General features: G+C 47.5%; 1 protein-coding gene across 1 annotated transcript in view; it reads left to right on the forward strand.

Moving 5' to 3' along the window:
- DSCAM (DS cell adhesion molecule) overlaps positions 1-13,575 on the forward strand; it is a 544,552-nt gene that overhangs the window by 506,279 nt on the left and 24,698 nt on the right. Inside the window, exons 28-30 of the mRNA XM_074373020.1 lie at positions 2,793-2,823; positions 8,787-8,902; positions 12,031-12,180. Of these exons, the coding sequence (XP_074229121.1) occupies positions 2,793-2,823; positions 8,787-8,902; positions 12,031-12,180 (297 nt within the window). The remainder of the gene's footprint in view (positions 1-2,792; positions 2,824-8,786; positions 8,903-12,030; positions 12,181-13,575) is intronic.

Here is a 13,575-nt window from a genome sequence, read left to right on the forward strand (position 1 = left end):
GCCGTTTTATATTAATATGTTAGAGGACTCACGGTGCTTGAAGCCAGTCACCTCCGCCTTCACCCAAATCACCGCTTCCATGTCTTTGACTCCTGTGTCTGCCCCTCGCGCTACCATACAGCCAGCCGCACACGTCCCAAATCTCACCACTCCCCTGGACTCCCCGCGGCCCCTCTGTCTGTCCCCTCCACGCCTGTGGGTCCCTGATTCTTGCAGATGCCCTCTGTCTACCATCATGTCGTCCGCTCCCTGCCCCCTGCCAACAAGTCCCTGCCCGCCCCCCATTCAGGCGCTTGGACCGTCTGATTAATGCTGGTTTTACACCCACTCATCACTGCCCACTCTGCCCTCCTTCCTCGACTTCCCCGCTTGGCCCTGGTAAAAGCTTCTGGATTATGACCGGTGGTGCCAAGTTGCATCCCCTTGGCTCCTTAAAGACTTGACCATCCCCAATTCACCACCACCCCTGTAGTCAACCTGACCCTCTCCTTGCTTCCTGAAGGAGGGCCAAATCCCAGCACACATTCATTCTGTGCCGTGGCGCACTCTTCCCAGGAGAGTTTATGCTCCCTTGAAGGTGGGGGCAGGCTTCCATCCTTTCAGACTGACCCCACCTGAGACAGTGCCCTCCCGGGATGTGTCCCTCAGTCACCTGGCACGAGGCGCCTGCTCCTCTGGGTGTCCCTGCGGATACGATGTGTATCGCACTCAATCCACAAAGGACTTTGAGATAGTGATTAAAAAAGAGATTGAACCAACAGACATGCGCTATGACTTCCCACTCAGCTGCAGCAAATGACTGAACGTCTCTGGGCCCCAGTTTCCTGGTTTCCAAAGGCGAGCATAACAGCCCCCAGGCAGAGACAGATACCAAGCAGACGTGAGCCGGCCGTCCAGAAGGAACTGGCGTGAGCTGCACTGTGACCCCAGTCCACTCCGTCCCCCACTCCCCAGAAGCCATTCACTGCTGGCCCATGGTGCCACCTGTGCCGTCCAGACCCCATCACTGTGCTTTCAACCCCACCAGCTCTCAGCTTTCTTAAAGGTGAACTCACAGAAGTGAGTTTCCCTGACTATAATGTGTCTCACAACTTCAGATGAATCCGAAGGAGAAGGTAGGAGCTAAGATAAAAGAGGAAGGGATGTGAGATGACAAGCGTGGCGAGGGTGGACCAGGATGGCTTGGGCCCTAAGCGCGGGGATGGAGGCGCCTGCTAGATGCAGACACGGAAGATCTGCAGTTGGAGCATGTCGGTCCCCGAGGGACCTCTGTGCTCACTCGGACGCCACCATTCCTTACACACTGAGATAAACAGGAGAGAAAACTCTGATGACTGACGTCAGGCGTAGAACAAGAACAGCGGTGCCGGCAAAACGAGGAGAGCGGGTCCCTTCTGGAGACGTTTGAGTCCGAGTTCCCCTCACACCGTGAGCTGCTGTGCAGCGTTCTGCTCCACAGAGTTCCCCTCTCTTACTCAGAGAATTGAACCAGCCAGGGCCCGGCTGCGACACAGAGCTAATTAATCCCAGGCTGCTGGCACTGTGTGTGTGTGTGTATGTGTGTGTTTACTTTGCAAGTGTGAAATCATTCCGGAAGTGGAGAAGCTCCTCATACTTACTGTGTCTTTGCAGATAAATATAGCAGCATGAGCTGGGAGACTGGACGCGACTTTGCTGTCTTTGCTTTGCTATGTGGGTGGGGTAAAGCGAGCTGTTTCGTTTCCCAGACTGAGCCCATCTGTGCACAGACTCGGGGCCTCGTTGTGAGGTCACCAGTGGCAACAGGCCTGGCAGGTCATGGGGTGCCGGGCCACGTGTGCTTGGCCCTGTCACTGCCCACACCTCTCAGTTACAGCTTCCTGCTCCCTGATGTGAAAGCGACTGCATTCAAAAGTCAGGCGCCCAGAGATGGAAATGCTCCAGCATGCGCATGTCTTCATTCTAGAGCCAGTCACACAGTCAGCTGAATCCATTTCCAGAAAGTTCTGTCCATTGAACACTGCAGGTAGTAACATCGAGACTTTTAGAGAGCCACAACAACAACAAAAAAAAACAGAAAGAAGGCCTTTGTGTTCTAAGGAAGGAAACATTCATTTTTGCTGGGACAAAATGTGTAAAAAGAAGAAATTATATTTTAAGGGAAATGAGAATTTCAAAACAATGCCATTAAAATGTAAAAAAAAAGAAAAAAAAAGATTTGCATCATGTTTAGGAAGGATTTCTTTTTGTCAGGAGTGATAACCAGGTCTTGGTAAACAGTGTCCTCAGAGAAAAGGAATAAAGAAGGGTTTTATCTCTGATTTGAAATAAACATCTAAGTTTCCAGACACAGTGATGTTCCATTTATACAATTCCTTGATCAGCCAAAGGGACTCATAACTCTATAACATGCCTTGTTAAGTGATCATAATCTTTTTAATTTTGGTATTTTGATAACAAAGAGAGTAGAATTTGTATTACATAATGAATTACTTCCAAAATGTTGATTTCTGCCTTCTGAAAGTAAAATTGGGTTTTTGAAAAGTGACAAATGAATAGATTGTAATAAAACCTTTAGCAAGCATCTGAGAGATCTGTGGCTATCTCTTTATGCTGTCAGATAGATAGATAGGTGCCTCATTTAGAAGAAATAAGGAATCCATAAAACTTTTGGTCATTAGTAGTAATTTGGATATACAGTCACATTTAAAAATGGCCATTGTCATCTGAATCTGTAGAGTATTTGTCACAAATGCTTAAGCGAATGTTAATGAGTTGTTTATCATGTACTAATATCAACTTTCTTTCCCCAGATGCGAAGAGTTTGGCTGAGATGCTCATGAGGTAAGAACAAGACCTAGCATCCCAAATGTCATGTTTAAAAGAACAATCTCCAACTTGCTTTGATGGTTTCTTTCCTTTTAATGACAGTCTGAAGTTGATAACCCATTTTGTGGTTAACATACAGCTTTCATTCTATGGACCGGAATATCCATGTCATGCAGAGTTGGATACATAGATCCCAGATACTACGCTCTTCTGCACAGCCTAGGTAGTTTTCTTGTAGCCTGGACTCAACCAATAGAGTGTTTCCCATAAACCTGAGAATAGAGAGGCGTGTTACGAATAAGCAGCTTTGGTGTTGCTTCCACTCAGATACGCCGCCTTGAGGCCAAGCCTTCTTGCTAGCAGTCAGCCAGGCGAGAAGAAACCCACCTCGTGAAATGGGTTGTCTGTTGTGCTCCCCAGAATCAATGGGCTGATCAAGAAGGACCTTCCGTGTCCCCAGCTCCCACAGCTCCTTCAGCATCCCTCCACCAGGCACTCACCAACTCCTGCTGCAAATGTCTGCTCCCTGTCTGGTCTTGGAGGGCACGGCCTCCTATTTCATCACCGTTTTAGGAGTACCCAGCACTGGAGTTGCCCCATTTTTAACCATTGAGTAGATGGCTGACTAGGGGTAGTTGAATGTTCACAGCTATAGAAGGCACTCCAGTATTTGTATTTTATATTGTAATGATTAAACCAAAAGTGAAAGGGAGATAATCAGAGTCTAGGAACCAGGTAAGAAAAATGTCAAGGACTGTGATGGTGAACTTGACATTGTCATTTTAGGATGACTAATGTAGGAGATAAAGTGGATGGGATGTAGGTCCCTTCCCATCCCCTACCTCACCGCAGTTGGCTCTAACTTCCTGCCCCAGCTTTGCATATAAAATTAGGACTTTGTGTTATTCACAGAGAGTCATGTCCCGTATCACCAGTGTCATTGAAGATCCAAGTCAGAGGCTGAATACCATTGGCTCACAGGTTACATTTCCCACGGGCGTCTTTATTGGTTTTAAAACAGTATGAATTGTTGGTAACAGATGTGCAGGAATCAAGGATGACTCTGAAATAGTTGGTGTGCGTGATTAGATTTGACACAAATTGTAAAATGATTATAAATCAATAAAAAATGTTAAAAAAAAAAAAACAAAAAACACTGATGCCCTTTGCCAGGATTAGGGAGATAGATGCTGGGGTGGACTTTTTTGTAGGGTGGAGGAAAGACATGTTGATCAGATCAAAAAGACTTGCATGGATTGTGTTGAATTCGGGATATTTTTTAAACGTCCAGTGAAGGTGTCAAGTAGCTGGTAGCAGGAAGCTGGAGTTCAGAGTAGTGCTCAGAGAGACAAATGGTCTGTAAAATACATCCTTCGTCTATCTAACCACATCACGCTAGATCAAACTTGCATGATTATGAAAATCTATATAAAACGCCTTCAGTCCGTGCTCTTGTGCATATCTGTACTTGTTTGCTAGTGGTCACGTGGAAGGCAGCCAGACGTGTGCACTTGTGTTGAGCAAATCTGATAGAACATCTGGAAAACAAATAAATAAACTAGAGTCATTCGATTTATAATAGTTCTCTACCCAATAAAATAGATTTTCTAATGTAGACTTAAAAATACGAAATTGTTGATGGCGTCTAAGAATCAAGAAATTTCACATAAAACGGTGGCTTTCTGACTTCTCCTGAAAATGCCCTTGGTCGCACTGGGCACAGCCCAGGTGATAACGGATGTCTGGACCTGCTACCAGCACCCCCTTTAGATTGGGTGAGGCTTCCGCTCAGCACAGTGGCCCCGTCCCTGACTCCACCCCAGGCCTCCTCACCGATGTGTTCCCCAGCCTGGTTCCTGCGCTGCGCGTTCCCCCAGAGAGCTCCTGGCCACCTCCTTCATCCATCCCAGACCATCAGCCCTGCCTCCGCCCAAGCCCGTGACCCCGGGGTCCGTGTTTTCTAACATGGTCAGTATTTGCTTTGTTAGGGTGACTTGGCGCTGGCTTCTCTGACGTCCCCGCACCCGCGCTCGTCAGCCCAGGTTAGATGCTAGAGAGCGTCCCCGTCCTTCTCTGTTAGCAGGCAGGCAGCGTGGCTGGAAGACCGCCCACTGACAAGAGCGAGAACTAATGACGATGTTTGCGGTTTGCAGCTGCCGGCATGAAGTTAGGAACATGGACACCAGTGATTACGGCCGCTCCAGGTGTGCGAGGCGGTTCTCTCCCAAAGGATGCATGTGGTTGAAAATGAAGGGAATTTCCGGGTTCCTCAAATAGATGGATTTTTCTGGGATTAATTTAGAAGTGAAAGCGATGCTTTTATTCACGAAGGGCCAGCTCGATGTACGTTTGGCAGGTCAGCAGGCCAAGCAACCGAAGGCCTCAGCCCCAGCCTGACCGGGTCAGGAAAGCCACGTTCCAGACGTGGCCCGGGAGGTGTAGGCGAGTCAGGGCCACTGGTACAGAGTTGCACTGCCTCGCTGTCCCCGCTCCGTGTTCTCTCTGGGAAGGCGAGGACTTGAGGACTTAGCAGGCTGGGGCCGTGAGGACACAGAGTCACAAGCTTAGGTTTAGGCCTAGTGCTGCCACGAGATGGTTTTGGGATGGGGGGTGCATCCTTTTGCATCTCTGAGTCCTGCTTTCCTCATCTGAAAACAAGAATTTGAGATTGTTTCTAGCTTTGTCATTCTGTGTGACATGCAGGTGAATGTGACATTTACTATCCGTCCGTGTCCCACAAGGAAGCATCCGAGTATTTCGGCGAGCTTAGTTCCCCCAGGGCCAGACAGACAGAGGCAACTGCAGGGCAAACACCAACATCCTAGAGCCTTCGGGGGGGCCCCTGCTTGGTGCCACCCCCACCGTGCTCAGAGAGGAAGGATTTTCCTTTTATACGATTAGGCAAGAATAAGGTTTTTAAACACACTAGGCTTCTAAGAGGTCAGACTGGCTTGCCCTGAGGCACTAACCAACGCGTCGTTAATGTCCGAGGACCAGTATTCCTAAGAAAGCTAGTTGTAGACAGTGAAGGGTTCTGGTTGAGAGTTTAAATTAGTTTAGTTTTTGATGTTTATATTTTTATACGCGTGGTGATAAAAACGCCCACCTGACTATTACAATGAGCGATGATGCCGATACCCTCGCAGTTATTTTATGCTTGTGGGATGTTCCATATCATATTTTGAAGAAGGGAATGCTATGCAAACACCATGATTACTTTTTTTCCCACAAAACTTAAAGAAATAGTAAGACTTCAAAGAGCTGTAGCAAGTGCGTGTAATTTATTGGCTGAGCCCAGAAATACCATCCTCTGCAAACCATCGTCAGCTCTCTGTCATTTTAATCAGACAACCAGATGGCAAATGGATGGTGGACGATTGTATTTCAATAATAACTAATACATTAAGCATGATCCCATAGCATATGAAGATGCACTTTTGCTTCCACAGTGAAAACACCCAGAATCTTTTTCCAGGTCACAAATGAGGTTTTTTTTTTTTTTTCCCAAATTGCTTTTTTTTTTTTTTTTGAAGGTTTGCTGCTGTCCTAATGATCAATTGTTACAATTTTGGGAATCAACCATCACATAACAATAGATTGTAAACTATGGCAGTGCAGGTGAAGATAAAGAAACAGCTTCCTTGGGACCCTTTTAGATGAAAAGGCTCTTATTGCCCCCAAAACAAGGGCTCTGGGACCGTCACTCAGCCCCCAAACAGTGCAATTCATTCAAGACTTTCCGCAAATACTTGTTCAGTGTCTACTTTGGTCACATGCTGTTCCAAATTCCAGGGATACACAGGGACAGAAGGGATGAAAATATCCCTTAAGGAGCTGATAGTCCGTTGGGAGAGGGGGGTAATAAAGGAGATGGATCCATTAAACACCTGCTGGGGAGTATTAAGTGCCCAACAAGGGGAGAAGACTGAGTGGAGACGGGGGAGGAAGCACAGAGTGTCCCCGCCGCAGGGCCAGCCCGGCTCCCCTGAAGAGATGGAGGAGGGGACCCGGCCACGTGGGCTCCAGCTGGGGGAGTGTGTCCTAGGCAAAGGGACCAGCAAGTTCAAAGAGAGAGAGGAACAGTTAGCCCTGCATCTCAAGGTTTATTGGGCCATTTCCTCGCCTTCCGGCAGCGGGGCTTGGCAGCTTAGTCCTTGGGGGAGCGGGAATTTCCCTCCAGCTTTGACTGTCCTTGTTCCTGAAGTTAAATCATGTGCTGAGTCTGGGCGCCGGCCGCGGTGGAGCACGGCTGCGGGTAGTTTGCTGCCCGTGCCGAGGGGCAGCAGACCCTGAGGCTGAGGAAGGCCGGCGGGGCTCCGAGCCGCTGAGCAGAGCCGCCTCATCCCTACTCGAGCAGGAGGTGAGCAGGAGGAACGAGCTCGCGCTGCTGTTTTTGGTGCGAGGACAAGCGCCCGTCCCTAGTGAGGTTCCGAAACAGACTCCGAGAGACTCACCGAGGAGCAGTTCCCCGTGTGTTTCCTGGAAAGAGCGCTTGTTTCCGCATGACATAACTGCGGTCACCAGTGCTTTCTGTTTTGTGTAAATATCTGAATCTTTGCTTTAAAACACACGCACAAATAAAATGAGGCCTTGGTTAAGCAAATAATTGAAAAGAGTCGGTAGACCATGCAAGAAATTCAGGCCAAGGCACTTGAATTTGGGCTCTGCGTAATTAGCATGATCTAGCTACGTAACCCAGTTACTCGTCTGCAGAGCAAGAAATCTGGTTCAAGAGCGAGTCCTACCTTGGGCCCCTGTGCCTTTCAAAAGCTGTCATTTTCATGGGCTATTTTGTTGACACTCAGGTGAGGAAAGAGCCATTAAAAAAAATTTAGAATATTAACATAGACCCCTGACTGCAAACATTAAACTTCTCGAGTGAACTTGACCTTCAGGTTATTAACATTCTTCAGCCACGTAGTTCAAGAGTGGATGAGTGCTCATGGACGAGGAAGGATCTGGGCCTCCTGGTGAAGGCTTGGTTGTAGCAAAAAGCATCTGAGATACAGTACAGCTTCCCATTGACTGCTCTCCACTCAGTGTGGCCAACACGGCGATGAGTCGTCACTGAGTGTACGAGGCTCTACAGACCATTTCAAAACAGATTTTGGCAATTTTTGAGCTGAATTTATGGATGCCATAGATCACCACATTGATTAAATTATCCGAATGGCTGCTGCTTCTGGAGGATGTTTTTTTAAATCTACTCAATTCTTAAAATTCTGCAAAGACTGAGCAACCATTCTTCTAATTGGATTGTTAATTAAGGTCTTCATCGACTTCTGCGGGTTTTTGTCCAACATGCAGACTTGTTGTTACTTCGCGCTGTGGCTGCCTTTGATTCTGCCATGCAGTTTTACTACTTGTTTTCATTTACTTTTAGAAGACAGCTCACTCTGAGAGTAATTTTCTGGTACACAAATTTTGAGGTAAAATTCTTGTAGTAATTGCTTTTTTTCTATTCTAAAGTGTAATTTGGGCTAGGAAAACTAAACTAATGCAAGGGGAGTTAACAAGGTTTATGATTTGTTACTAGAACAAAAATAAAATGACTCCAGATATAAATACAAACCTAGTCAGTGAACAGCCAGTACCCAGGCTCCGTCTCTTGCTGTCACTGGAATAACTCATATCTGACAAATGAAAATGTGTTGGTTTATGAGTGGTTTCTCATGTGTGTGTTTCATTTGGCTTTTACACAAGGAACGGGAAACTCCAAATTTCCGTCGACCGATGTAGAATCGATCCCTACTGATGATTATATTTTCTAAACCTCACAATGGGCTGTCGAAATTTAATATTAATAAATATCAATTGAATGAAGGAAGAAAAATCTATCATGTGCCTCTTTCCCTCCCCTCCGCACCCCACAGGCATTCACATAATTAGATAATAAGCCGAGTTAGTGGACAAGCACGTGTTGGCCTAATGTACCCCTGAACTGAGTTTGTTGATGCCTCCCCCTGTTTTATCCCCAGTAAGAACACCCGGACTTCGGACACCTTGAGCAAGCAACAGCAGACCCTGAGGATGCACATTGACATACCCAGGGCTCAGCTTTTGATCGAGGAGAGAGACACCATGGAGACCATCGGTAAGGTGCCCTGTTTGCCTGTTTACACAACGTGGCTGCTATAGCCATGCCCTCTCAGCCCAAACCCTGGGCCATGGGAAGTATGAGACATGAGACCATCTTGAATGCTACATGAGCAGAGAAGTTAGGAGGTAGACAGCTTTTACTGAGGAGACGAATAAGTACCAGCAAATATGGGAGGAAATGAACTTAGAGACTCCACAGAGGTCAGCTGAGCAGAGTCCCCCAGCTCTGACCCAAGTTGGGTCTTTCCTGGAGAGGCTATTGTGCTGCTCCAAAGAACCAACGTCTGTAATCTAACAAACTGAGGAAGGCTTCACACTAAGATCCGGCTTGGAAGTTCACTTCATGTAATCTCCACAGCTCCAGTAGGGCCTTTATTCAAGAAACATTTGAAATCCCCTCACACTCAGCAAACAGGGGTCTTTGCACAGGCATCTTTTCTCCACCCCCAGTGCCCCTTCAACATCCTGGAATAGCTTCCGCCCTGGTACTTTGGGAAAGACCCGGCCGCCTTGTTTCACGACGGCAGAACAGACGCTTGGCGAGCTTTAGCGGCCTTTCCACCCAGAACGCGGTGTCTTGACTCCTTCTGGCTTCTTTCCACTCGAAGTTTGCTGTCCTGCACTGCTTACCTAGATGGTTCTATTTGTTCTAGAATCAGAGACTTTCTATTTCCACCGCAGAAACGATCAGAAGAAGAGCTAACATTTAGAGGAGCTCTACACACTTCTGTAAGCACTTTGTGTGTGTTAACTTACTCCTCCTGAGCAGTCTAGGGAAAAGGCACCACTTTGGAGCTGGGATGCGGACAGGGGACGCAGCTGGCAGGTCACTCGGACAGTTAGGAGCGGAACCGGGCAGGGCCCCCGCCTGGCCCTTGCCTTGCCTTTGGTGACTGTTAACACCTGTGTCCAAATAATTCTACCTGTGGCTGTTTAAAGAAAATAATGTCATTTGCAGCAATGTGGATGGACCTGGAGATTGTCATTCTAAGTGAACTAAGCCAGAAAGAGAAAGGAAAATACCATATGAGATCTCTCATATGTGGAATCTTTAAAAAATGACACAAATGAACTTATTTACAAAACAGAAACAGACGTAGGCATAGAAAACACTCTTAAATGGTTACCAGGGGGAAAGGAGGTGGGAAGGGATTCATTGGGAATTCAAGATTTGCAGATACTAACTACTATATATATAAAATAGATAAACAAGCTTCCGCTGTAGAGCACAAGGAACTATATTCAGTATCTTGTAGTAACCTATAATGAAATAGAATATGGAAACAAATAGGTGTGTGTATATGTGTGGTTGAAACATAATGCTGTGCACCAGAAATTGACACCGCACTGTAAACTGACTACACTTCAATAAAAAGAAAAAGAAAAAAACAGATGGCTAGGCAGATCCAGGGAGCAGTGCATCGCCTCCTAAAAGCCAGTCACCACTGACCGCACGCCGGAGGGAGGCCTGCCCGTCATTTCTGTACACAGTAACGACCCCTGGCCAGGGATGCAGCCCATTCCTTGCAGGATCATCCATCACCAAGAGTCGTTGACCTCCCGGTGCTGCCTGACAGCTTGGTCGATGGCATTTTCTAATTATTGGGGAAGTAGAAACTGGATGCTTTAAAGAGCTCTGGGCTCTGCCAACAAGAATCCAATAGGAAAATGCCATCAATTTTCTAGCCAGAATGAACGGTTAACTTCACAAACTGACAGCGCTTGAAATGACCCATTAAAATTGGAAGCCCAGCCCCACAGGTGCCCTGGGCGCTCCTGGCCGGGCTGCGCGGTAGAAGCCGCAGCACGGTGTTCTGGATGAAGAACGGGCGTGGGTGTTGGGCCTCTGACACCAGGTCCAATCGTAAGAACCTGTCTCGGTGGAAAGGCCACCCTATCTGCGGGGGGGGGGGGAGGGCTGCGGGCCAGGACCCCCAAGCTGAGCCCCGGCTCCCCACGCTGCAGTACCAGCCTGGGCTGCACCACGCGCGGAGTTCCTGCAGACTTCCTGGCAGGGCTGCCTCTTTTTCTCTGCCAAGAAATTTTATTCTAACTTCAAGAGGTTTTCCTTTCCTGCCAGAGCCCTGAGTAATTGGATTTTGTAAGGTTCATTCTGTTCAGGGCCTTTTTTGGGCACAGAAGTCTAGCTGTGTTGTTTATGACTTTCCCATCACCGTCGCGTGTCAGGGCAGGCTGCAGCGTGGTCCCGGCTGACTGGTAAACTCACAAGAGCATCATCCCAGGCTGCAGTGCCTGAAAATGTATGAAAAATTTGTACATTCTAACCCACTTTCCCTTGGAGTCAAAAAGCTCCTAAGGAAGTGTGAAAAGTATCATAACAAAGTAAGGAAAATCTTGAGACGATCCAATAGTGACACAAAGCCCAACCAACCACTCCTTCTCCAAGCACCAAAGTCCTCCACATCACCTGCACCCAGGCTCCAGCTCCCTACCTTCAAGTGCCTATGCTGATGGGACCTGGGGAATCTGACAAGGGAGTCATTTTGAGAAGTCTGTTAAAGGGTGTTCTAGCGTCGTTAAAGCTCAGGAGACGAGGGGAGAAAAGTAACACACTGCAGAGCCATTTCAGTCCAGGAATCAAGACACCCTGAAGACAGGTCTGTCTGCTCCTCCCCCACCTCCCGTCTCAGACACCTGCCAGGGTCAGAATGAGAGGTGACCCCGGGATAGACCACCGCCGTGTAGTTTTTCTAGGACTGCAAACAGAGCTTATTTTAAATGGCAGTCCCGTCCCCGGGTGGTGGTGACATGGCAGTTGATGTCTCAGTAGAGCTCTTGACAAACACATAAATCCCAAACTCTTTTAAATGGACAGCCGCCCAGCAGGCTCCCCAAGTCAATGTTTGCTTGATGAGGAGAAACCGAGTCCCAGGAGAGAGGAGGGACCCTGCTGTGGTCGTTCTCTTTCATTCATGCTCCAAAGCCAAGCCCTGAGGGTGATCGTCTATTTTAGCATTCCCGAGTAATTCTAATGCAGCGCTTGACTGTTTTGTTGTTTCATCGTTGTTATTAACAATAACGCAAGCACCAGGAGAGAGAGGCCGGGAGTCCCTGAGCAGTGGGTAACGGTGTCTGGCTTCCTGGGTTCCCGCTGTTCTGTAGATGATCGCTCCACGGTCCTGTTGACGGATGCTGACTTTGGAGAGGCAGCTAAACAGAAGTCCCTGACGGTGACGCACACAGTCCACTACCAATCGGTGTCGCAGGCCACCGGGCCCTTGGTGGACGTTTCGGACGCTCGGCCGGGAACCAGTGAGTAGTCAAGCATCAGTTAACCTGTGTGAGTGTTGTCCGTGCTGAGCGTGCGTTAACGCTGCGTGCCTGTCCAGTACAAGGCGGGGGAGCTTCTCAGCCCTGCGCCTAAGAAACGAATAGGGATGGTAACGTCGTTGGCTGGGACGTTGAGCTCTTACTGTCTGATTTTAGCTATTAGTAAAATTGTGTCAGTTGAAGCCAGTAACTCTTGGCATTGGTTTATTCTGAAAGTGTTAGCAATTTCAGGTCAAGTTGTTACTTGTTTTTATTTAGACTGCACGGGAGAAGAGTTAGCGTTAGTGGGTATCTGCTCTGTGCCAGGACTGGGACAGAAGGGTGAGGTCATGTCTGTTACCTTTGCAACAGCCCCGCAAGCCACCTGCTTGCACAGTGGATATTAGAGCCCCTGTTTTATGGATGGGAGAACTGAATCTCACAGAGGTTAGGGAACCAGCCCAAAGCTGTACACATACTACATCGTAAAACCAGGATTCAGCTGCAGGTCTGTCTGTCCTCCAAGCTCATGCTTTTTCTCCAGAACCATTGTTTGAGAAAAATACACTTCTGGCTAATCTGGGATTATGTTTGGTTTAGTTATTAATATTTGCATCCATGTTATATGGAAATTAATTACTGCCATGAAATTAAATCCCCTAATACGTATCTAGAGTTATTAATTAGATTCTTGTTCCTTCATCATTGAAATTGTTCCTAAATCTCCTTAAAGACCGAGAAATTTAGGTCCCGATGATTATCTTTTGGGAAGCTTTGATGTCTAGCTTTTAAATCATTAATCACTCTCTTTGCAAAAACTTACATTCTTAGAGCACTATAATTAGAAAAGTAAATATTATACCATTGACGGCTGTTCTTTACAATGTCTGACTTAGGAAGCGTTTGTAAAGTGCACTGAGGTTTATGCAACAAATGGGTTGGTTCCTGAATACCACCACGCTCTGTAGAAAAACAGTTCTGCAGTCACTGAAATTCACTTGAAAACTGTTTTCAAGAACTCTCTAAAGGCGTCTCTCAGTCCTCCCCTCTGTGTAACCTCACCTCCTCCCTTCTTTGGTGACATGAGTCCATTCTGAAGACATAAATGTGGTGTCAGTGAGGATTTGCTTGCGAAGAGGCGTGTAGGACCGAGAGCCTTGCTCTTAAACACTGCTCCGAGGTCCCTGGCATTCTCCGGCAGCTGTCTTTTCCATCCCGAGCTGCCTGGGCTGCTTCTGGCTGCTTCAGGACGCTGCGCTGCTGGGTTTCTGAGCCACTTACTGCCGTAAAGCCAGGGAAAGATTCGAGACCCCAGGGGACTTGGATGGATGGATGGATCGTTGACCTCGGCCTTCCTTTGTCCCAGTCAGAGCGGAAGTTAATGGAGACATTAGCAGG

The sequence above is a fragment of the Camelus bactrianus genome, chromosome 1, assembly GCF_048773025.1.
Source record: "Camelus bactrianus isolate YW-2024 breed Bactrian camel chromosome 1, ASM4877302v1, whole genome shotgun sequence".
NCBI lineage: Eukaryota > Metazoa > Chordata > Mammalia > Artiodactyla > Camelidae > Camelus > Camelus bactrianus.